Raw genomic sequence first — 25,444 nt, 5'->3', positions numbered from 1 at the left:
CTGCAGGTTTGCTAAGAAGCTAATACTGTACCCACACATGGCAATAGGGTTACTGAGGACAGACTCTGAGCTAGGACATCTTCATCCAGTGGTGCTGTGAAGGAACTGAATTCTCGTTTCAGCTTGCTCATTGTAGAAACTTCAGTGATTCTCCCATTCTTTCAATTAAAAATGTTTTCTTCTCAGCTATTACTACGCTAGTTGGTTAATAGAGTTTAAAACAGAGTAAGGATACTTACTGTTGGTTGCTAGCTGTGGTTGTGTCCCATCTCGGAGGACTGAATGGAGCCACCTTCTCCAAATCTGTGGTAGCAAGTCCTCACCCCGTCTGTGACAGGGAGGAGATGTGGCCGTGTCTGCAGGGAATCTGTCGGGTGGATTACAGCTGCGCATCGTCCCTCCCAGTGGAGGGATTAAGCCCACCTCTGTCCTTCTCCTTCTGATTGATCAGAGAGAGAAGTACCTGTTGGCCTCTTATTCTTCTGTCATCACCAGCCTCGTTTTAAGCTACTTATTTCATTATAAGTTGGGGGGAAAAAAGGCACCTCCTCAGAGACAAATTCAGTCAAGTGCACAAAGGCAAATATACCATGTTCACTCCTCAGTGTGTGTCTGGGTTTGTTTCTTATTTTCTTTCTTTAAACCTAGCCCCTGCCATAAGATGATGTTGTTTTTTTTTTTTTTTTTTTTTTTAAGAAAACAATTCAACAGCAACAACACCTTGCATCTGATGTTCTTTTCCTCGGGATATGCCCTGGTTTGTTTCAAGTCAGATGGCATAACAAATTGGGGTGAGAGAGAGGGATTTTGGTGTATAATACTGATCTAACGTTACTCAGATTTACTTTTGAAGATACATACAGATCTGTAATTGGTTTCATGCCCTCTTTGTTTCATTTAGTAGGTTGTTTCTGTTAAATCATGGGATTTTCTGCTTGTAGTCTTTAAAAATATCTAGTTTTACAGTTTTGTTAGGAGTTTGTGTGGTCCTTTTTAAAGGAGAAGCAGGAGCTAAGTTGTTTTTTTCTTCCCCAAAACCTATCCCCAGTGTTGTTTGAATTTGATCATTAAATGGACATTAACACAAATGAGAAAAACTTGCGACAACTTGAAATTTATCTTAAAAAAAAAAAAAAGTTTCTGTTCAGCTTGCAGTATCTTTCCTTTGTGATGATTTCTTTCTGTAGTGCCTCGTTACAGCTCACACTTGTACTAGTGTCTATGGGACTTGTTTTTCCCTTTAAAAAGAAAAAAAAAAAAAATTCTGGAGCAGCTATTGGCAGTGAGTATTCCGGACTAGACGGGATTTGAATTTTTAATGTTAATGGAGTCAACAACAACAAAACAGCTTTCTGCTGTTAATTTTTCTGTGGCAGAAGTCTGATTTAAGACAACGAGGTGGCTTTGCTGGTTGCCTCATGGTCAAAATTATTATTCCCAGTACATGGGCTAGATTTTTGATTAGATAATTGTGACATTTGTGGGGGGCATTTGGGGTTTGGGAGATTTTTGTGTTCATTAGTTTTTACTTCTGTTACCAATATTTTCACTCTTTCTACATGATTCAGGTAAGTGTTACTCCCATTTTATTTCTGATGTCTTTTTAAAAAATCTGGAATATGAAGGCTTATATTTGTAGATTATCTTTGAGGAGCACTTCTAGCCTGACTCCACCCCACTCAAATTTAGTCTCACAACAGCACCTCTGCAAGCATCCTCAAAGCTGGGGAGATGTCTGTCACTGTGGATCAGCCTCTGGTTTAACAGCCAACCGTTAAGTATTATATCAGGATATAGTTAACGTTGGGACGCTGTCCAGTTTGGGCAGAAGTGTACAGATGTGCCTTGGCAGACTGGGCTGAAGGGAGAGTGCTGTCAGCTCAGAAAAGACGTGTTTTCTGAGGCTCCTCCTCAAAGTGAATTTGTCCAATCTGAATCTGTTGACATGGATGCAGGTAACAGAAGACAGATGTGTAGCTGAGGTTTATGGGACAGGCTGCAGCTTGAGTCAGCTGATCCATTAGTGGCTTTTAAATGGATCCAGTCAAGATTTTAGCTTTTTAACCACGTGGCCCATAACTCAGACTTGCCTCAGCATGGAATTCAGTCCAGTGCTGGAATGCTCTTGCCGGTCCTCCCATCAGGGGACAGAGGCTGGCAACGGTAGGACCTCTCTCTGCAAAGTCCTTAGGTTTCCTCTTCAATATTTGGCACAAAGTTCCCTACTGAAATCCCAAGTCCTTCTGGTCTTTTATCCTAAGCAGACACCAGGTGCAAACTGTGGTGAACGTAACACTTGTATAAATTGTTGGGGATTAAATGTACAAATCCTTCACCTCTTTACCCAAACATGCCTGTGTGAAGCCGCAAGGAAGATGACGTACCTGCAAGCTCTCTCCCAGTTTTTATCTATGCTTGAATGTGTTGTGATCAGTTCCCTGAGATGGGTGATTAGCGATACCCACAGTGTCCTAAGAACTCGGCTGCCTTGCCAGAAACAGATGGACGGCAAGATGCTTGCAGGCAACAACCCCTGGCGTGCAACAACCAGATCTCTTCAGTCCCAAGACCAAAGAGGACTTGGCCTCCTGAGCGCAGACGACCCTGTCTGCTGAAACTCATATTAGTCTTCCTCCTGTGTTAAGCAGCTTACCTTGCCAGCACAGCTGCCCTGTTGAAATGAAAGTTTAAAAAACAACACAAAGAAAAAAAAAAAAAAAAAACTTGTTTGGCCCTTGCCAATCTGACTCGAAGGAAAATTTCTTCTAGACCTCTGTTACTACATGCACCCAATGCAATTGATTTATTACTCTGTTCTCTTTGTGTGTGTGAATATATATGTTGCTGGTTTTACTGATTTGTTTTCAGAAACAGAATGTGGTTAACTCCCCAGCAAATACTTGCTTATGACTTCTTGTTCCCTTTGCCTGGTCTGTGCTTCTCTGGTTCCCAGCCCCCCTACTAAGGGGGGAGGAGATGGGACTTAAACTGGGCCAGACGATCCTCACCAGCACCAAGAGAGAGGATCGCTTTCTGCCAGTCAAAGGCTTTGTGGTAGTTCTGCATTACTTCAGCTAATGAGTTATTTTGTTCCTTCGCAGATGGTAAATGATCTATTTTGGTAAACTGCTTCACTCAATGCTATTAAGCAGTGGCAGAGTTGACATTTAGAGCTTCCTTTGTAAAACCTTTAAGGTTTTTTTTTTCTTTAATTTCAATATGGTTTGTTTTTTCTTTCTCCTTACTTGATCACTATATTTAATAATATCAATCCAAATTGGTGTGATACTTGCCTTCGTTAAGCTTTGTTGTACAGCTGTTAAGTTCATGCCAGGACATCAGAGTTTCTGGATATTTATTCAGGGTCTTGAAGGGTCAGGTATCCAGCTGTTATCTTTGCTGCCAGGAAAAGCCATTGGTTTTGTTACTATTTCTTTCAACAGTGGCTGGCTAACTGTTGACACTGTTTCAACCTACAGAGGTGCACTCGACCCCCTATGCAGGCATATGATAACAATGGTGTTTCCCATGTTCTTCCTTTCTCTGAAAAAAATATTTGAGAGGCACTCTTCATCTTGTCTGAAAGCGCTGTCTCTCTGCACTGAAGTGATCGCAGTAGGCTTGTAATCCTGCTCTTTGCAAAAGAGATGGTTCTGCAAAATCAGGCTGAAGTTGGCAGGAACAGAGGTAGGAGCGTCTGAAAGACATGTGCAGGGATAGGACTGGATGGAAATACTGATGGTTGTCACAGGTCACTTGCCAGCATCTTTCATGGTTCAGGGTCTGCTTCCTTGATGCTGCTTTGCTTCTGCTGAGGCTGGGGCCAGCGATACGTGCTCTTGTCATTGCTTGGCTCTAGAGCTGTCAGTGGTGGGTTCTAAGCAATACTGCCCTTCCCACCGCCACCTACGTGTTTCATCTTGAACCATCTGACGCTCTTTGTATCCCAGACCCACAGCAATGCAGCCTCTTCCCTGGAACATGAAGTGCTCAGCATCTTCCCGTAATTCATTCTAGCACAGTTCTGTCTTTGGGATTCCCTCAGAGAGGGGTTATCAGAGTTGAGGATCATCAAAGCCTATTGGCTGTCTTGGTGCTTCAGTAATGTACTGGAATAACGAAAGGAAAATAATTTTTTCCCCTAACTTTGTTCCAGTAAGTAGCAAATCGGGATGTGATCCTCTTTTTAGAATGACTGATGCTTTATTTCAGACAATTCACGCTCAAATTTAATAAGCATTGATAATATTAATTGATTGATAATATAAATATCAAGTTGGTATTGTTGGTATAAGTGTTATGTGGTGCTCGCTCTTTTCTTGGCTGCGTTGCAATTTAAAGTTCTAATTCTGAAGTTTTATTTTGGGCTTGATGAGCTTTTACTTGGACTTTGATGGTATCAAAGGATTTTGTTTGGCCTTGGAAAGAGGATATACCGCATGAGGGAGTTGGGACCATCAGCATGGTTCTCTTTGGAAGGCTTCACGGAAATAATGCAAACAAGCCTCATCCCAAGACAATAATTATCTCTGTGTATTTGCATGGATGAGAAGAAGAAAGACACTTAATTGTGCAGGTGTAGGTGAGGTGGTGTACAGTTATCCTGTGGACAGCTAATAGGATTGAGACATGCTGAATTACAAGCCACTGAGTCAAACAAAAAACAGCTGTGCAGAGGGCAGTTATTAAAATTCATCTACTTTTTGTATGCACTTCATAATTTAACGTGAGGGTGAATGAGAAGTGAGCTTGCTTTTGTTGTAGTTTTAATGCTGACTGTCTCAAATTTGCATGTGTTTAAACTAGTACTCAAATAGTTTTTTTTTTTTTTTCCTAGGGCATTTGTTATTACTTCTGCCCTATATGTATGCACAAAAGTAAATCTTTTCAGCGTTGGTACTTTCTTCTTGGAATGGCGGAAACAGCTTTGTTCTCTAACAGAAAATACAGCGGCTGTCCAGACACTGTAAACTACTGCGTAGAGCAAGTACTCAATTATACATACACAAATAACTGCATCAATAAATGATTTCTTCAGATTCATTCTGAGTTTTGGACGCTGGCCCGTTTTTATCCTTTCATTCAGAGTATGGTTTAGATCAGCAATTAAAGTCAGTAGAGGTGCTTTCAACATTAAAAGCATTAATTGTACAAGACAAAGTTCAGACTCCACCTCCAGTTACTGTTCTCCCTAGAGTCTAGTTTAATTAGCAGTCCCTTTAGGATAATACCATGCTCCATTTTCTTTCTGTGTTTTAATGGTCTGTATATCCTTGTGCATGACATCAGAAATTTTTCAGTAGCATCAGTCAATGCCCAAAGAGAAAGTTTTTAAGAATCATTTTGTAGCAATTAAAACTTCTTGCTTGACTGAAATAACTATAGTGCTATAGTAGTAGTTAATCTGTCCAGGAAAAAACAGCAGGGCAAAAAGCTTTGGCTGTTTGAAAAGCAAATAAGCTGTACTTGCAGATGCAAGTACATGTGCTGCAGTTTTATTTTTAAGGACCGTGTGTTGGAAAGGCTGCGTTGTCTTGAATTCTACAGGGCTTTTCTAAATAGTAACCTTAATTTTCATGATATTCATCCCATCTGTCAGCTTTATGGAGCAGCAAAAGAAGACATACGTTTAACATATAAGTTTATGTTAACATGCATTAAAGGTCATATTAGTTGGAAGGGAGGATGAAAAAGAAAAATCTTCTATACTTCAAGTGTAAAACAATTAGATTAACTGAAACTTTGGTTGAAATCCCCAGTAGTCACCTCAGCTCTTTACTCCTCTAAGAGAGGTTAGCTAACTTGTGTGAGCTTTTACGACAAAGCCTCGGAGAGGAGAGATTTCAAAGTGGAAGGTGCTTGTGGGAGTTCATAACTGCTCGGTGCAAGTTGCCTTGTTGCCCTATGAGCTTATTCACATGCAAAATTGAAGAATGAGCAAATTTTTCACAAGACCAATGGGTCGTTATATGCATGCTTCAGGCTTCATTTTGTACTTTCTGTAAGGGCTTAAATATTATCTTAGCAATGGGTGCATCTCACGTGCTTTGAAGCTCCCCTGTACTAGCTGTGCGTGTTCTGGAGGGTGTAAGGTGTCACTTTTACATAAAAGATGAACTGTATCAGTGGTTCTCAGAAACCAATTTTGAAGGTAGTAACTGTCACTCCTTGCAAATCTATTGCTGAAATCTTCTGTCTTAGCAGACAGTTTTAGGAAGTGATCCGTGTGGGGAATTTTTCTGAAGGTTAGGGATTATGGTTGCAGTGGTTGGTATTAAGGGGAAAAAATATAGTATTTGACAAATAGTGACTTTTTTATAAGAATGTGGGAAATTCTGTTGCATGAGAACATATTGGGTTAGAATATTTTCAGCTGTGTTAATTGTGACTTTGCCCTTTGTGTGAACAAGGACAGTCATATTTAAAAGCGTGTTAGCTGGTTGGACTGACCTTACTTCAGTTGTGCACAGTGAATTATGGCAGAACAAGATGGGTGTAGTTCATTCTAGTGCTATATAAATGACCTTAGTAGTCTGACAGCCAGGTTAGTTGCTGATTCCGGGAGAGGGAGAAAAGCATGGAGCACTGGGCTCGTTTTGGATGACAGCAAATTACTGTGGTGTTAACGGTTAGACCCAGATCTCTTGGCTATCAGTATCTTACCTTTATGTTGACTGATTTGATAAAAGATAGCCTTCTGCTGTTCTGCTTGGATTCAGGACTTAAATTTTCCATTTTCTTTGACAAGCTGTTATGTGTATTGATAAATTCAGAATACTTGTGTGAGCGTGAGCTCTCGCATGGAAATAAATGCAGTGAATCTTCTCAGACTTGTTGAAAAGTGTCTGTAGTCCCTTTGTGCTTGGGCCTTGAATGCCTTTAATTAGAGTTCTGGTTTGTTGCAGAAGTAGTGTCATTAATGAAGCTCAGTGTTTCCTACTAAATGTATCCAGTTCTGTCATAATTGCTTTGCTAAGTGACCTAAATGAAAGCAATATGCTTGATAACTTGCAGCTCCTTTCATTATGTCACTGCTAACCAAACAAATATTGTGCTATAGTCCCATCGTTGCTGAGTACTCAGCTATGCTTAATTTTCATGTTACTACAAATACATTATTTGAAAGTGTAAATATTTTACCCCTAATGATGTCTATAATATTAAACGGTTTGATCATGGCTGAAATTGCCATACTGGCTCAGAGGCACAGAGTGTTTAAATGTGCTTTTTTTTCCTTTTTCTCTTGGGACTGTTGCTTCTTACAGGGGCTACGATGACCCCATCGAGACAGAGATGGTTGAAGAGAGGATCCCTTACCTTCACGGTGGCTATGCAGCACCACTGGCACAGCCAGAGAGAGGAAGCATGGCTAGCATTGACCGCCTGGGGAAGCGCTCCCCCTCTATTGACAGCATTCGTAAAGACCCTAGGTGGAGGGACCCTGACCTCCCTGAAGTAATTGCCATGCTCAGCCACCCTATTGATCCGGTCAAGTCCAACGCCGCAGCCTACCTGCAGCACTTGTGCTACGAGAACGATAAGATCAAAAAGGACGTGAGGCACCTTAAAGGGATCCCTATCTTGGTAGGCCTACTAGATCATCCAAAACCAGAGGTCCATCGCAAAGCTTGTGGGGCTCTCAGAAACATCTCCTATGGGAAGGATAATGAAAACAAGGTGGCTATAAAGAACTGCGATGGCATCCCGGCTTTGATCAGACTATTGCGAAAAACAAATGACATGGAAGTCAGAGAGCTAATTACAGGTTAGTGTCTGTATTTTCTTTAATAAATTGTTCAGAGGAGTCTTTTCAGTTTCAGGAACAAGAATCTCTGAAAGTTAGGGGACTGAAGGAGAATCTGGATCTGCTATTTCTCTAGCTGCTGCTGTTTCTCTAGCTGCACCATGTTCTTGGTGTGAGAAAGTCTGAGGCGATAGATGATTTGGGCAGACATGCCCTTCAAGAGGAAGTCAACTATATCTGTAGCACACCCAGGTTTCCCTGAGTGCTGAGAAACAGAGGATGCTTCTCAGATGTAGCATGCAACTGGATGTGGTTGAGTTACTGAAGCTTAAATGAGTTATGGCAATTCGTTGACAGGTAATTTGTAGTCTACTTGCCCTCAGTGTGTTGTCATCATAAGGTAAGAGATGCTGAACTGAAACTTTCCTTGTTAAGCTCCTATAAAATAATCCTGTTAGCATGTCCCAAGTACTTCACTTTGGTACAGCCCATCTCTTCAGCAGCAGCTCCCATCTTTGCTGCTGGCGGGGGGGGGGGGGGGGGGGGTCTGTCAGGCTATATGTAAGTTGTAGTATTTCAGTAGTTGAGGACTGGAAAACACTCAGATGTTAAGGAGTGTAGTGTCTGCTGTTTTGCTGCTCTGGACATGGGGATTGCTTGTTATGATAATTGGGAAAAGGAGAACTGCATTTTAAAGATACTCAGTTTATATATGCTTTGCAGGGATTATTTTCAGTCACGTATAACTCTAGTCAACCTATTTCTGTTTGAACTTAGTCTTGGACATTGTCCAAAAGGAGTAATGAAGTATATGCCAAGTTTTAAAGTTCAGCTATTAAGTAGGGAAGGGTGGAAAAGTATGTCGGCCCTTAAACTAAGGAGAAACGTATTGTACTTCAGTCTCCCATAACTCTTGAGTGGTGAAATAGCTTTCCCCTCTTCTCAGAGGCAGCAGGGGACGCTCGGATGGAGACCGGGGGGAATATGCAGTGGCTTTCAGTGCCAGAACAGAATTTTTTTTGGAAAGTTCTGGGCATCTGAAAATGGGTTTTTCATGAAACTGAAATTGTTTAGCAACCTGATCTGTACAGGATTCTCCAAGCAGACTATCACAGAAGCGGATTAAGCCTTTTGAAGTAAACATCATAATTTTATAATTACCTCCAAAAAAGTTTTGGCAGCTCTCCAGATTTTTACCGCTCAGCAGCAGCAGCGCTGGGTGTTCCAACTGTTCTTCCCCAGCCATTACGGGATATTAAGCAAACTAGGTCTTAACAGGCAATGTGGAAACTGGCAGGTTTTTTTCCCCAGCCCTGTTTCAGATAGCTGGTGAAGGAGAGCTGTCTGTTTTGTCAGGAATCCTCTCATTAATGTGTTGGTTTTGCTTTGATTGTTGTGTGTGCTTTGTCTCTTGACATAGGAACTCTTTAGGCAGTTTGTATTCTGTTTGCTGCGCTCATTTAGTTTGATGGCTGGCTGCTTTTTCCTACTATTTTTTTTTAATAAAAAACACTTGTTTATCTGCTGTTCTAGTTTACTCAAACCTCATTTCTGGAGTGCTGAGAAGGAATAAATTTATTCCTTTAGATTCACGAAAGGAAAAGTCAGTCTGTAATTTACTCTGAAGGAATATCATTATAATGTTAAGTGCTAATCAAGTCACTTTTGAGATGGCAACAACAAACTGGAGGTTTTTCCCTTTTCTCTCTGAACGGCAATTGCTTTGATTTCCAGTTGATAATTAATTTTACAATTTAAATACATTCTGTTTGACACTACCTCCTGCTAATTAGATGTAATATTTCTGTTCCACTTCCCTTCTTGCTATTTAAAGCTCTTTATTTCCCTTTACTGAGGAACACCAGGAATACTGAAGGCATTAACCTAGACAGATGTCCAGCAACAGATGATGCGCCTTTAATCTCCACCGAACCAGGAATGATTTCATTCCACTTCTGAAACGGTATCACCAGATCTGGTGTGAAACATGCCGGTTTCAGTGTTGGAGAGAACAGTATCGCAGCAAGGCCTCTGCAGCTGGTGCTGGTGTGCTTGCACCTCGTGGTCGCAGCCCCGGCTGATAACATGGAACGAGCTCCGAAAGGCAGCAGAGACTAACAGGAGCTGACTTGAAGTGCAAAAGGAGCGTTCAGCCCAGGCGGCTACAAGAGGCCTGTGCTCTGCAGCCCTGAAAATTCAGATCACCCTTTTGATGGTCTCGTGGTAGAAATCTCGACTTCCTATCAAGTTACCTTTCCATAATGATAAATCAAAGTCTACCTTTGCCGTCAAGGTTTTTGATTCTGTCCGGAGTGAATGCTCCGGAGACTTCTGCAGCAATGCAGTGTTTGTTGGTGTGGGTGTGTATGTTGTTTTTTTGGTTTGGGGGACTTTTTTTAGGTTAAAATGGAAGAAAAGACAACAGCATAGGGTTTTTTTGGTGGGGACTTTTATTTTAACAGGCTGCAGATTCAAGTCCTGCATGACACATTGACTTTGCTGGTTTTTATTATTTCTTTTAATTCTGTATTGACTTCTTTTTTGGAAGCTGAAACAGTAATCATCAGCTGGTCATCCCAGATGTGGATGAATGAGAAAATAATCCAGCTTTCCAAAGATACTTCTGTAATTTAGATGTCCAAATTCAAGAGCAGTCTGGGAATATAGCCCCTACCAAGCATCTTAATTCCAGTCTTAAAGTCTTGCTTCCCTGGGTGTGGGACCCTGTGCCTGCCTGCTGCGCAGGAGGTAGGTAGGACGTGTTATTTGTGGTTGGAAGGGGTGCCTCCTGGGAGAAGAAGGCACCTCCCATTAACTGGGTGATCTGGTGCAGCAGTCACAGCTGTGCTGAACAGTGTGAATCAGCCAGCCAGCTGGGTCTGGTCAGTGGGTTAATGGAGTGGGGGGAAAAAAAGCCATGCTAATATGTTGAAAATGCATGAGATGTAGCAGCAGGGGAGTATGAGGAAGGAATCAGATGTGTGACACTCGCTGCTGAACGGATGAGACTTGCCATGTCAGGAGCGTGTTCACCAGTCTATTTCCTGGAGTCTACTCTTTGGAAAACATAGGTTAAATATATTGGCACCCAGTGTTATAAGCGGGCTGAGTATATTGATACTATGCTGCTGCCAGGTTCAGCAAGTCTGTAGCTTTTTTTTCCTGTCTGGTAGTACTGTTCTTAACAGAATTGAAAGCCTTCTCTGGGTTAATGTCATATCTGGTAAAGCAGATGTTCTTAATGTATCTGGAAATGGCACTAAAATGTGATGTCCCTCAGGGTAATACGAATATGTGAGGCATGTAAAAGTATATCTTCAAAACTCAGGATGCAATCATAAAATACCGTGAAGCTCGCCCTTGATGTTTTTCAGAACGCGGAGTTACAAAGATGGCTACCTCCTGCACTGGGGACAGCGTGGCTGAATTATTAGAGTGTCCATAGGTACATCATGAGAGGAGTTGTAATGAGAGATATTCAGAGGCATTCTTCCTTGCCTGTGTCTCTAGTTGTCCTCCTGGGACTGCATACTGCTCCACTTTCAGTGGATCATTTTCTTGAAAAATGGAGAGAAATGAGGATTGAGCTGATAAGGAAAGAAATCTGTTCTGACTGAGAAAGCTTGCAAAAGTTTTATCTTGAGTGATAAGGTTTTGTGTGGAACCAATGTTCCCATCAGATATGCAAGACCAAAATCCTATTACACTCTTTGACAAGCAATCAGAAATTGGTAGCTTTAATGAATATTTTTGTTCCTTTTGAGAACATTGAAGTGTAATCTTGTTGTTTAACAACATTGCACACTATTTTAAGTGGTGTAGAACGTGATTTTCCTGATGCTGTATATTGCCAAATTAGTTTTCAGTGAAAAATGATTGACTTTTAAAATGCTCAGTAAAGGAAGCCCTTTGATCTAATACTCTTCTATAATAGAAACTTCCAGGTTGAGCAACTGAGAATTCATATCTTACAGGCATTTATGGATGTTAAAATCCTATCAGCTGATCGGACAAGAATCTAACCTAGCAGTATGGTGCTGTCTTGAACTTTCTTATTGCAGATGGACTTAGTCCTTCCATTTTCTACTGGAAAGTTTATCAAGAGAGTATCGCTTTTCGAGGTGCGTTCTGGGACGCAGTAGTTCATGAGTGAGATTCTGTGCTTGACTTTGACTTAGCCTGAAGAAGCAGAGCTCCCAACTTCGGGACTTAGAACAAGTCAAATAAGACTAGACATCTAGCATGTCAGATGGATGGGTACAGGATGAACATACAACAAAATGTCCCCAGGAAATGTATGCAGTGTGCTGCTTTTCATATGATAAATGATTTTAGGATGGATCAGCGATAAAGAGTTAAACAGTTTCTTGATTTGTTTTAATTAAATGGTAACACTGGATTTTGCAAGTAAGCACAGCAGGAAAAGATTTTGCTTGGATTTCAGCAGGTAATAGAAGTATGTATTCTGGCATAGTGTCTTTAGAAAATCTTTTCACAATTAACTCCAAAGAGGTGGAGACATTGGAAATTAGGGCCATGGCCCTAATCACTTTAATATGACAGAAACTGTATAGCAGTTTTTATAGCTTATAGTCATTTTCAATATATTTTATGATAATCACTATTTCTGAAATAAAACTGTGTAGCTGTTGTCCTCTCTTAAAATGCTGAAAGGAGGGGTAATGATTATGGTTAGAAATATGGATGTATGTTGCAAGTAGTGCTTATGAATGAAATAAAGACTTGATTATTATCATCTTCTGAAAAGTAGTAATCCATTTTCTTTCTTAGTTCTAAGATGCATTCAGCTTGTGGTCAAAAAGGCAAACACGTTTGGTAAAAGTATATGGAAAATTATGATAAATCATTTCCCTTATGCTGCTGCTTTAATGACTTGATTACTCTTGAGTGTTACTCATCTGGATTGATTAAACTTAAGAGTTTTAAAAGCAGTATTTCCAGCTTGTTAGATCATTTGTGTATTATAATAGATGCAGAGAATGATTCTTAAAGGTGGAGGTCAAACTTGCAGGCGTTTTAGTCTTTTTTTTTTTTTTTTTAATTCAAATTTTCTTTTGCACTGCTGAAACCTACAATCTGATCTAAATTTGTTCATGTCTTTTAAATATTTCTGTGGCTGCAACTGTCGGTGTCTCTTCCATGGGGTTTGTTTTTCAAGAGCTGAAAGGGTGCTGGGATTGATACTTCTTTGGTAACTTTAAATGAGAAAACGCATTGTCACTGTTTGTTATCTGCATCCCTTCTTGAGGGATGTTCTCCTCGTGAAGTCAACCCTGAATCTGAATCTTTTCCGCCTTTGGAACCACCAGGCTCCCTCGTCCCTGTTTGTCTGGGGCTACTCATGTGCACTTCCCTTCTCTGAATGCTGCTCAGCAGAGGGATTCAGCTTGGGCGTTTTCCTCATGCAGCTGCCAAGGAGGGTACTGTGAATAGGTTTTTTTGTTAGTATTTTAACTTTTTTTTGAATATCCTGAAGAGCTTCTACTATGTATTTTTCTGTATCATAGGGTATTTTTATGCCTCTTCAGAGAGTTTGCTGATGTCTTCTATGAAAGGTTTGCAAGAGATGGGAGGCTGGTGAGAAAATGAAAAGCATGCAATCTGTTTTTTGTTCCTTCAAGGGGATGGAGAAAAGAGATCTGTCTAATTTTGGTCCCTATTATCTTGTTATCTTGCAACCACTCGAAGGCAGTGAGCTTGACAGTAAAAATGTGTTTGCTCCTAAATGTTTTATTGCATAAATCTTATTCAGCCTTTATTAGAAATTATGGATGAACATGTGCAAAAACTCCTTTTGTACATGTAAGTAGTTCTGCTGCTGATTTGGATGGGGTTACTAGCATTAGTGAAGTTGATATGTGTGGGGTAAATGTGCAGGATTGTGCTATTTGTTTTGCAACCTGGTTATAATTCTGTTGAATCCCAGCTGAAGGTAGTCTCTTTTGAAATAACTACTAGTGATTAAGAATATAGAAGAGAGGGAATTTGGAGATGACGATTTTATTTTACAGATTTGGATTGAAAGTATTGAAATCTAGACGTGAATCTCTAAGACTGAAATTGAGCAAAAGATTTGAATACTCAAACTTTTGCAAAATCCTCTAATGTTAAAGCCATTGGAATTTTTGTGGATGTTTTTGGCTTTTTTAAAATATTTATCTACCTGATTCTTCTTAAGCTCTGAAATTTGCCTTTTCAGTTTTATAATACAGATGATAAATTATGCTGCTCCCCCAGGAAAGGGGAAAAGGCAGAATCTCATTTCAGATGCAGAAGATGAAGTCAAGGAAGAGTCTCGTAAATATGAAGGGCTGTCAGATTTTAAAACTCAACTCTTTCACATGCAGATGACTTTAAAAAGCTCTGTGGTTTTCAGCTGTAATGTTTTGCCATCTCAGAAGAATAGAAGTATAGGATCCTTAGGAATGCTGGTACGAGGTTCCCTAGCTGATACTGTCTTTTCCAGATATAACTGTTTTTTGGCGGTTTCAAATATAGAATGATTCCTTTCCTTTATGTTCCTCTGTAGAAGTCCCGAAGTAAATTCGGAGGCCAGGATATTCTACACCTGTTGTTCTTGTAGCCGAATCTAGGTTCGCTCCAGAGAAGGATCAGCCTGTGTAGATTTCTGGTTTTTGTCCACGTAATTCAGTGCTGGATGTTCTGATTTTGCACTGGAATCTCAAAAGTACTGAGCCAGCAATGCATTTAAGACCCTAATTAGAAGTATTATTTTAAATCAGTGAGTCTGATACGCTTAAGGCATTGCTGTTCTGTGACTAAAGAAAGACTGTTTAGTGAAGTTCAGACATTTAAATCTGATAATGTACACATCAGTTTTTTTATAGCCTTATCATAAATATTGTCTTGTATTTTTCTTATATGATGTATATTTTTGAGCCAATTTATGAGAACTAAAGGCTTTCTTCCACAACAAAATGGGACATTTCCTACTTGTTTTTAAATGTTCATTGTATTTAGTGGTTTCTGCAGTGACAAAGGGTGGTTTATTCTGATGAACGGAAAATTAACTTATCCTTCAGATATGTTACTGTGTTTGAAAGCTTAAAAAAAAAGTAAGCTCTGAAATTTTCATTCAGTGTGTTGTCTATGAGTGACAGCGGAAGTAGGCCAAAAAATAATATTTTTGGATGACCTCAGAAAGAGACCAAAAGTGAAGAAACATAATGTTAACATCAGCAGTTCATCCTATAGCCTGCCTTAGGATTTCTTTAACAACTAATATGGTCTCTTAAGTCTGAACAGATGTCTGGATTTTATAAATGCCACTTTGAATAGGAGACACCGTTGTGTAAGACTTCAGAGGCTCTGCTAACCATCAGCCATTGAGGTTATCACATAAGTGCCACTCACTACTCGTAACGGAGATAAAATTCCCTTTCAGAGCTGGTACCTAGCATGACCTTATATGGATAATACTCTGATGTTAAAATAGGACATGTGGCATTTGACACTTCTGACTGGTAGTAGTGGAAGGTGGAGTGTGAAGGAGAGTATCCATGAGAGCGCCGCTTTCTCGCGTGAGGAGGTGCGTGGTGCTTTGGTGGGCCTCTGGCGAGCGGGAGCGTTGCGCGCGCCCACAGGCTCCTGCGGGCTTCGCGCCAGCTGACCCCCTCCATGAGTCAATAGATTTGGTAGAGTGAGCAAAATAATGGATCAAAAATGAACGGGCAAAGACTTCAGAGGTTTAAAACTTTTAGGTTTTGAAACTTGGGAGTGATTGAGAGGGATTGAAACAGAAGGTCACACCTTGTTTGTCCCCTTGTTGTAGTCTACCTGAAACCTTCCTAATTTTCACACTTTTTCCTGGAGATCAAAATTGTGCCTCTGACTCCCTCCACATATTCTTCCTGATACTTCTCAAATGTTACTAGGCCAGGCCTATGCAGAAATAGTCTCTGAAGTGAATAGCCTGTTTTACACCAGACTTATTTTTTTTTAATTGAGATTTGAAAAGTTGCTAGTATTTTGGCATTAGTTTATGTGACTATGTGAAATATTGAAAACCAGCTAAATCTTCAGCCTTTTGACCTCAGAGATGAGCTTCTACTGAAGGTATGAAAAGAGCGAGAGCAGAGGCTTTTGTCTGTGCTGCTTGTCAATTTTATGAAGGCAGGTTGTTTAATATTAAATGTAGTTCATTCTGTGACTTCACTTTTCCACATGAGAAGTTCTGAATAGAAAGTTTGGTTTTCACTTGAAGCTTTTTGAAATGGTGTGCAATTAATGTCACAGCGGACAAGCAGTCTTTCTATTGCAGCTTGATAAAACGGCCTATGATCTGGGCCTCTCTAGCACCTTGTTCAAAAAAAAAAAAAAAAAGCCCTTGCTTTATTCAGTATTTTTTATATGTGAACATATACAGTTCAGTAAGCTCATATCTTCTAGTGGACAAGCCTGGTTTTTTTATGCTAAAATTCTGCAATTTAGATTTTGGCATAGTTTAACAAAATCCTGCTACTGAACTGGTTAAGTGTTTAAATTTACTACATAGAAATTAGTGCTTTTACCAGTTTAATCTATTTCCAAAATATCCCTAAAGGCTGGTAAATCCTCACGGGGTAGAGAACACTGATACAGGTCTGCTGGGAAGCTGTAGCTCATCTCTGGCCTGGGTGCTATGACAGTTGTAATGCTATTCTGACTTCAGTTGTGTTGTTTTGATGATTAGCTTCAGTCTGCTTTGACTCATAACTAAGGTGAAAAAGAGAAGGCAGAAGAGGACTCTCGGTTCTCTGCTCCTTCGGGGAATGATGTACTTGTGGCGCCAGGAGACTTGAACACAGATGCTGCCTCCGACAGCAAAATGTGGAAGTGAATAATAGCGAGAGGGGAGTCTTGAGTGAAATATTGTCTAGTGCAGACGATAAACATAAGATCAATGATCCTCCATAAATTCAGCCTTGTTTTTAGGACTTAATATGCTTGTCTCCTGTACTGGGTGAATTTTTGCTTTTGGGGGCATAGCTAGACTTTAAAACGTAACAATATGAAAATTTGTCTGTAGCAAAAATAGCCCATCGATCTCTAGTAACACCTCACATTTATGTTCTCTGCAGCAAGATCTGATGACTTAAAAACATCTTTTCAGAAACAGCCTTTGGAAGTGTCTCTGTTGCAACGACTGTGCAATGCTCTCTAAGCAAGAGGCGGTAGTCTGGAGTCTCAGAAACTTCAAAAATGGTTTCACCTTATTTTGTTTTGTGATTTCATCTTCTCTGTAATGAAAGAGAGTAAAAAGAATTATTGCTCTCTTGTTACTTGTTTAATAATTGCTGTTTCTCCTGAAGGCACCCTGTGGAACTTGTCCTCCTATGAGCCCCTGAAGATGGTCATCATCAACCACGGTCTGCAGACGCTCACCAACGAGGTGATTATACCCCATTCCGGCTGGGAGAGTGAGCCAAATGAGGACTCAAAACCTCGCGACGCTGAGTGGACAACTGTCTTCAAGAACACTTCTGGCTGCTTACGGTAAGGCACGAGTGTGGAATACTAATCTGTTGTTCACTGCATCCTGTGTTTAGCGTGTTTTTTTAATTATTTGGGTTTGAAATAAAATACCATATATTTTCCATTTTGGCAGAGATATCCCCATTTTGTTGGCCACAATAGCAATGTCAGTTACGTCCGTGCACAGACTCTCTTGTCATAAAACCCTGTTTGTCAGTACGGTTCTGTCCAGTGGGGTCTGTAGGAAGAGTAGGTCGTTTATCCAGGCTGGGGGAGTGGATCTGTATAGGGAGGTCTCCAGCACAGTGGAGCGTGACCCAGTTGAGCGGTTAACTGCCGTGCATCTTCCAGCACATACAGTGCCATTAAGTATTGGGAATCACACTTCTGGTTTGTGAAGTGTACTGTGATCAGTAGGCTGTCTCTGCAAATTTTCATTTTCTGCTTCCTATGATAGGCACGTTTTCCTTTATATGAACAATGGGCTTTCAAACAGCTCCCCATTTGTTTTGATTTAGGCTTCCTCTCCACAAATGGCATTTTTTTGTAAATGCCGGGGAAGGTTTTGTGGAATTACATTGAGACTGAAATGTGGGTCCAGTTTTAGTCCCAAACACTTCTATGGAAGTTACTGGCATACTCTTATTTTAAGCTATAGTGAATAAAGACCTATGGGAAAAGTTACAAACCTGTACTCCAGAGCGTTTCTAGTGTTCCTTGCAAAGGAGCTTTTCTGGTTAGAGATGGCATTTGTGTTTCTCAGAGCACCTGCAAAGGGGGGGGGGGGAAGAGTTAGAAGCTGAGGTCAGAGGTGTGCGCTGTGAAAAACCTGAAGAACCAATATTCCTTACACCGACTCTTTCACTTTGCTTTTTTTTTTTTGAGATTTTTGTAAATAGTCTATAAACGAATAGTGCAGATGCACTGCTGGATTTTTCAGTTTTATGTTGAAATCTGTTAGTTTGGACACAACTAATAAAGATTTGGCACTGCAGCTTCTGTTGCACTGAAGTATGCTTCTGTCAGATCTCCACTGATTAAGGCATCTTCAGAACCTAGTTCATTTCTCTTTCTTGGGCTTGTTGTCTCTAAATTGCAATAACTGTTCTCCTGACTAACTTCACAAATGCAGTAAGTAATGAACAGTGTTCTGAAAGGGCCCGTTGCTGAAATTATTTGCAGTCCCACTGGAGACTAGGGTCCTTTAAGTAGGCTTCAGACATCATAGTTTTGCCCTTACTAGAGCTTCGTTTTCTAATATTGTTTCGCAAGAGGAAATTAGTCATGGCAGGGATAAAAGGATTATCTCAACGAATACTAGATTCTGCAATAAACGGAGACAAATTGATCATCAGTAGATTAACCTAATCCACATCATAGGTTTTTATTAGCGTCTGCAGTGCTCTGATCTACTTCAGCTTCTACATTCCAGGATAACTTTGATTTATTTTTTTAAAAAAAGGTACTGTTCTTACAGGGCATGCAAAAAGCATGTGCCAGTTTGGAGACTTCATTTTCTTCAGGCTGATGAACGTGGCTGCAGAGCGCAGCAGTGTTGAGACATTACTTACACAATTCCATTTGACCGTTTGATCAATAAGGTGGTCCTGTTTTTTAAGAAACCACTTAAATGCATCAAGAGAGCAGTCAGTAAATGGTGACTGCCTCTCTTGTTGAGGGAGGAGACATATTTCAGTCCTGTCATTGATAGCGTCTGCTGTCATGTGGGGCTGAGCTCTTTCCTCTGGAAAATTCAAAGCTTCAGTCAGAGATGTGGGGCAAGGTGATTTCATGATTGAAAGTAGCTGCTCAAGGTAAATGGAGAGGGCGATGGCAAGTTAGTGGGGAAAAGTAATCCAGAAAAGGTAGTTTATCAATGTTGCTTTGCTGTGCTGGGGAGAGAGCAACCCTTGTGTAGGGAAGAGGTGAACTGGCATGCTGCCTCCTTGCTTCCTCTCGCAATGGGATAAGATCAGCAAAGAAAAGTCCAGAACAGAAGGAGACGATGTGGGAGTAGGTAAGATATGGGCTGTCTTTCGGTTGGTGATGCTTTCTCTCCCTGTTACAACGTAGGTGGTGATTACATGCTAATAGTAGGGCCCTTCCAGATCTAGGGATAAAAATGGACGTACGAAAAGTAATAAGTCTTATTACTCTTGCTGGAAATTTGCGTTGTTTGTTGGAAGTCCTCTGCAGCTCATCATTCAAAGCACTAATGAGATAAGGTGATTAGCATCAGCAGAGAATGTTTGTTTGACAGACATCAGTGTTAAAATCCCTTTTTGCTTACTCGTCTCCTGTTGACACAGTAGCTGGTCCTATAAATTGAATTTTCCATGAATGGAACTAATTGCAAACTACAAACCGTTTACCGTTTGGAAAAATACATGAATTTGAGATTTAATTTGGAAGTTAGTCCCCTTGATGATGTGCCAGCCTCCTTTGTCCTCCTTGGAAACGGTCCTAAAGTGTGTGCTGTGTTGTCTTCCAGAAGAACTGAGAGAATCTCTGAACTTCTGAGTTTTTAGATGTTCTTGTGGTTTGGATCTCTGAGCACAAGATGGGTGTTACATATGCACAACTGCTTTTATTTCAGTATTTTTTTCAGTAACTTTAATGAAGTTGATCAACAGATGTGGGTGGATTTGTTTCAAGCACATCGACTCACAGTGTGAACTGCAGCTTAATTATTTGCTGGTTTTTACGCTGCTTTCTGATCTTTACTTTGTTGTTAATCTAGGTCTCAGCTTTGATAATATGGAGCCTTGGGGAAACTTATTTCAAAATAAATGAAAAGAAGTAATTCCAAAAACCCCACTAATTTTACCCTGACCTCTCCTTAAAATCCTGATCTATCTGGCTGTCCTTTGCAGTCATCCTGTGTACAATACCGTGTTTTTTTTTCCCCCGTGGAATTCCTAAGTCTCTGTCTCTCCTCGCTCTGAGCCTACCCGGTGCTGGTGTGGTGTCCAGAGCTGGAGCAGGGCAGGCCGAATCGCGTATCCGGAGCAGTCGGCTTGGATTGCTTGTGTCGAAGGGTAGCTGAAAGTCTGGTGTTAGCAGCACAGGTGCTGTAAAGCACCGCAGGTACGCGGGGTGGCGGGTGCTTTGACGGAGGTGTTAGCAATTGAGGTCAGCATATAAGATAAAAGATGAATGATCATGCACTCTTTCACCCCTTACCCAAAGCTAAGGCAGCTTACTGGTTTCATATAGCCCCAATTTTTACCTGCTTTCTAAACTGACGAAAGTCGTGTGTAATGCTAGATGTTGATTTAGTCTGTGTGGTTGAAGGGGGTTGTGCTCAGAAATGGGTCTATCTGCACCACTATGCAAGAAAGCCCTGTGTGAGGGTAATGAGTAACATTGGACCTGGTAACTTATAGGCTGGAGATCAGAGAAACTGCACAAAGTTTGTTATCATCAAGAATGCCACTCAAATTTTTTGCCAAAAACTGAAAAATTCTGGGATTTTCTCTTTAATAATTGGTGACGTCCATACAGAGTCACCATGGCTAACGGACAATCTACAATAGTCAGCAGGAGTCAAAGGAAGAAGAGGCAACTGGTTAAGATTTAGTGTGACTTTGGAGACCAGTATTTATTTTGAGGGCTCCTTCCGAGTCAAACCTTTTCCACGACTTTAGCCATTTTAGGGATCTTTTGTATCCTGATATCACCTGAAATATGACAGGTGGGTTGTGTGTGTCATTCCACCCTGTCCCTAACTGTAGCTAAAAACTGTCTCTTCCAAACAAATGTTTTGGGAATCCTGTATTCCAGTTTGCAAAAAGAAGAGTGGGCAGCAGAGCCGACATGCCAAGCTGTGGTCTGGTAAGAGGATTTATTGCATGCTGCTTCTCTAACCTGCTCTCTAAACACTGAAGTTTTCCACAGCTACTGCAGTTGTGTTTCTGTTCTCGTCCTCAGATCAGGAAGACGTTTCCTCCTTTCATTGCTGTGTTTCATTTAAAGGGTCAGACCCAGTATGATGGATGGATCTGAAATGACAGTAACCCTTTTACTATTCACAATGGTCATGAGCCTTGTGATAGATGCGATCTTGGGTGTTGCTTTATAAAGTAAAGGTATCTTCATCTTCTGATGAACCTGTTGAGAGAAATAGGTTCACTGGAAATTTGGGAAGGAACAGTGAAAACAAAGAAAAGGTTAATTTAGTGAATTTGGCTGGGTTTTTGGTTATGGAAAAGGAAAATTGGGGAAGAAGTAAGGAAGACAACTTGCTATGAGATTCGTTAAATACATGTGGATTTTTTTTTTTAAATTTCATTTAGGATGCAAGTTTCGTGTCTTGTCTTTGTGGTTTGTTTTTAGGTGTATAGAGAATGTCTCGTTCAGTTGCTGTCTTTTTTTTCCCCTAAATCCCTGCTGGGGTTTGCAGTCCAGAAGCGTTTGCTTCTAAATTGTACTCTCTTCTGCTTTAAATAATGCAATGATTTGGTGTGTCTTAACAAGACCATTTATCAACCTTTCCTACAACTTTTACCAAGACATTAAGGCCCATTAGGAGAGTACAGGTAGAATTGCTTTGAGAATGAGGGGAGCTAAAGCTAGCTCACATACATTAAGTTACTGCCAGAGACCTTTTCTGTGTCTCCAGGTTTCTCAAGTTGTTTTTCTCTGTATAGATAACATGTTTGTCTCGGAGTGGAAGTCCCAGACCTGTGGGTCAGAGACCGCTGCTGCAGGCAGCTTCTCTTTCTTGTTTTCTGTGTGGATATGCAGCATGGCCCTTAGTTTTGTGGAAGCACCCAAGGATTTTAATGGCTTAAAAATGAAAATACATTCTGTGCTTAATTGCTGTTTCCTACTTAATTACTATTAACTCTCCCTTGGTGTGTTTTTTTTTTTTTTTCCTCTTTCACTTTTAAGAGGACAACAGTAGAACTTGACTCCTAAATTGCCATCTTTCTAGCCTGGTTCCTGACCTGCTGTCATCTAATGTTAAATGAATTCATTTGCATAGTAAATGGATGCAAAGTGCTCCTTTTTCCAGGATGCCATCTGCAGTTGCAGCATTTCTTGTCAATTCTCCAAGTACACAGAAAATCGCATTCACAAATAGCCCCAAGGTTCAAAGACCTGGCCAAGGGTGTACAAACAAACTGCGCCCACTTGACTTCCACTGAAAGCATATATTCTTCAAATCAAAATTGCACGTTAACAGCTTGTCCAACATCAGCTCCTGAGAAGAGAAGGGATAACCTGGTGACTAAAGCTGTACAAAGGAACTTGAGAAGCATGGATTTAATTTCCGTTTGGCGACCGTTCCAGCATAATTTCAGGCAACATTAGCTGTATAAATGCTTTTGTGGCCTAATTTTTAATAGCCCTATCTCCTTCTGCTTTCAGTGAGACTTAGGCTCCTAAATGCCTGAGTGGCTCTGGATTTCAGCCACTGTCCTTCGCTTTCCCAACTTTCACATGGATTAATACCACTTTCCTGCCTTGCTGGAAAGATGATAAATACCAGTAGTTCAAGGACTGTGAAGTGCTTGGTCCTAGTGATAACAACTTAGGATAAGCACCTTCAGTAGATAAAATCAGTAGTTCCAGCTTATGGAATGAAAACTGGAGAGTTATGGTAAGTGTGAGATGTAATGGTGGAAGACAAGAGGTGAGGACTCAGTAGGTTCACAGGCAGAAAGGATCTGTTCTGCTAGAGTGAGAAATCATGTACAAGTGCGTGCAGGTCCCTCTGCATAAGTAGTATTTGGGTATGTGTGCACACACCTACAACACACGCCGTTTGTGGCACGAACGTGTGCCTCTGAGAGACGCACAGAGGTAAAGAGGTTTGACAAACTGAGTCTGGGATCTCGTTTTTACAGAAATTTCTCTCTCTCTTTGTACCTCAGAAATGACCAAACAGGTCTCGGTGGCACTGGTGTGTCCGTTTGTTTCTTCGCATCTCCACTCTTACAGTCCCTGATGGTTTTCATGGAAAATTCACAGGGACTGTGTAGGGAATAGGGGTTTGGGTTTTGGCGGCTACTTGTTCTGTCTCTTTGAACTGGCTGTGTAATTTGGTATTTACTAATAGCTACCTAGGAGAGGAGGAATGCTTTCACTGGCAGCTGAGTGAGGATCCTCTTAGCTTGCATTATATTTTCCTTAAAGCTGCTGCCTAGTACTTCTCCTTCAGTTAAGGAAATCAGTGGGATCTAGCAGCACTGCTCATACTGGCCAATCCAAGGGCCTTTAATGTTGCAGGCACAGTGTGATGAACTGCACTCCCTGACTGTGAGGTTTGGAGCCTACCTACCCTGATGGTCTCAGTCAGGGTTCCTTGTGTCACTGCAGGCTGAATTTGAGGACCGAAAGGCTGTGTCAAAGCCATCTGGCTCTGCCCTCCTTTCTTATTAATAATGATTAACGTATAACTTTTCTCTGAAGAAAAGTGCTTGGGAATTAGAGCTTTCATAATAAATTACCTTCAAGTTTTATTCATCATTAAATCCTGCAGGCATGATGATAATATGTGGTAACAGTAGCGTATTTCCCCTACCTGCTCTCCCATCCGCTTGGGGCAGCCTTGATCTCCAACTGACTGAAGAAAGAAGGCACCTGAGTGTAAGTCTTTGATTTAGGAGAGTTAGTTGTGTGACTTCCTGCTGAATAGCACAGTCTAGTGAAGAGCAGGATGCAGGAGGTGACGCTTGGGCAGTATCGCTACAGTGCCTCTAAGCTGCCTTTGGTGTTAAGGGAGCTTTACTTACTGAAGCGTGGCAGGACAGAGAAGATACTTAAATGCAAGTTTTCAGATGCTGGCTTTCTTTAAAACAGCAGCAAGTTAGTAACTGAGCTTAACTCATCTAGCTTTTGTACAGAGCCCTGTTGTGCTGTACAACGGATCTCCTTGGAGCACATGTGTACCCCCTCAACCCGGAAAGGATTCTTCAACAAACCATTTGGTTGGCTTTCCCATTTAATCAGTGTGGCCCCCTATCAAAGTTCACGTAGTCCTTTTATATGCTATTTTATATCAACCATTTAACCAAGGAGGTCTGGACAGGCCTTATTACAAAACTTGGTGCTTTCCTGCCCCAACTTGGAGGCTGGTGCGCTAACATCGTTTCACGTGTGGTTATAGCCTTTGGGAGACTGATACTCCGGAAATTTGAGCCAATAATACTATCAGCATTTTGTCACAGTATGCTACTGACTTGGACTTGCATCAGAGGAATCATATTAGAAAGAGATGAAAATTGAGCAGTTATTTGCCTGTGAACCTTCACTTTGGAGGCAGCAAACTGTGGAAGAGAGTGAAGCTTATCTGCCCAACCCAGACTGAAAAAAACACAAATTAAAAAAAAAAAAAAAACACCTCACACAATAGAGAGGAGCAAGCAAAGACAGTTTCTTAATTAGCTTACTGCAGGATGTGCAGGATCACAGCATATGGCTGTCCTGGGGCTTATATGATGAGCAGAGCGTTTAATTCGTGCTAGTAAGGAGCTGTTATGGCTTCTCCTGACAGTTCCTGATGTTTAGCTTGTAATATAAATAAATTATGCATAGATTTTAGCAGCAGAGACATAACCTAGTTACATGCAACCTTAATGCTTTACAATCAGATCCAAAGTATAAATTTAAAGTGGTGTGCTTGCTTATTGCCTTCTGTCGTTCCTTAGGAATGAATCTAGGTCCCTTCCCCCTTGGCTCTCAACGAAGGGAATCGACAAAAAGGGCTGTCACTGCAGTGATGAAGAGCGAGTCTGAAACAAAGCTCACTGCAACCAATGTAGCAGACATAGTTTGCTTTGGAAAGCGTATGAACTGTGATCACTTATTAGATAAATACTGACTTATTTTTGTGCTTCAGAGAATCTTTTACTGTTGCAGCAAGCATATGTGATAAGGCAAGCAGAGCCCCTTAGCCTCTCCTCCAAGCAGGGACTAGAATAATAATTCGGAAGCTAAGTAGCTGCCGGGCATCGTGGAATTTTTGTGCAGTGCATTTCTGAATGGTTTTGTGTTACAGGAGAGCAAACTAAGGCCCTCCAAGTAGGTCATGCAGGAGGTAACTAGTCAGTATTTTTACTGAAAAAGCATTAAATGATATTTTGGATATAGAAAACTGCAAATAATGGAGGACAGACTTCACAGCGGTACCATGTTAAACAATGCTGCTGGCTGTTGAGCCCTTGCTTATTGCAAGGAGCTTCTATAAGTAATGCTGAC

The 25,444-nt window shown here is 40.9% G+C and overlaps 1 protein-coding gene across 29 annotated transcripts in view; it reads left to right on the top strand.

Annotated features, from left to right (window-relative positions):
- ARVCF (ARVCF delta catenin family member) overlaps positions 1-25,444 on the top strand; it is a 305,859-nt gene that overhangs the window by 219,282 nt on the left and 61,133 nt on the right. For all 29 annotated transcript variants that reach the window (XM_068911528.1, XM_068911536.1, XM_068911526.1 and 26 more), the window contains 2 exons: positions 7,266-7,765; positions 17,077-17,260. In XM_068911528.1, the coding sequence (XP_068767629.1) occupies positions 7,266-7,765; positions 17,077-17,260 (684 nt within the window). The remainder of the gene's footprint in view (positions 1-7,265; positions 7,766-17,076; positions 17,261-25,444) is intronic.

Source organism: Struthio camelus, chromosome 17 (assembly GCF_040807025.1).
Source record: "Struthio camelus isolate bStrCam1 chromosome 17, bStrCam1.hap1, whole genome shotgun sequence".
Taxonomy (NCBI): domain Eukaryota; kingdom Metazoa; phylum Chordata; class Aves; order Struthioniformes; family Struthionidae; genus Struthio; species Struthio camelus.
This window is presented reverse-complemented; position numbering and strand designations above follow the sequence as displayed.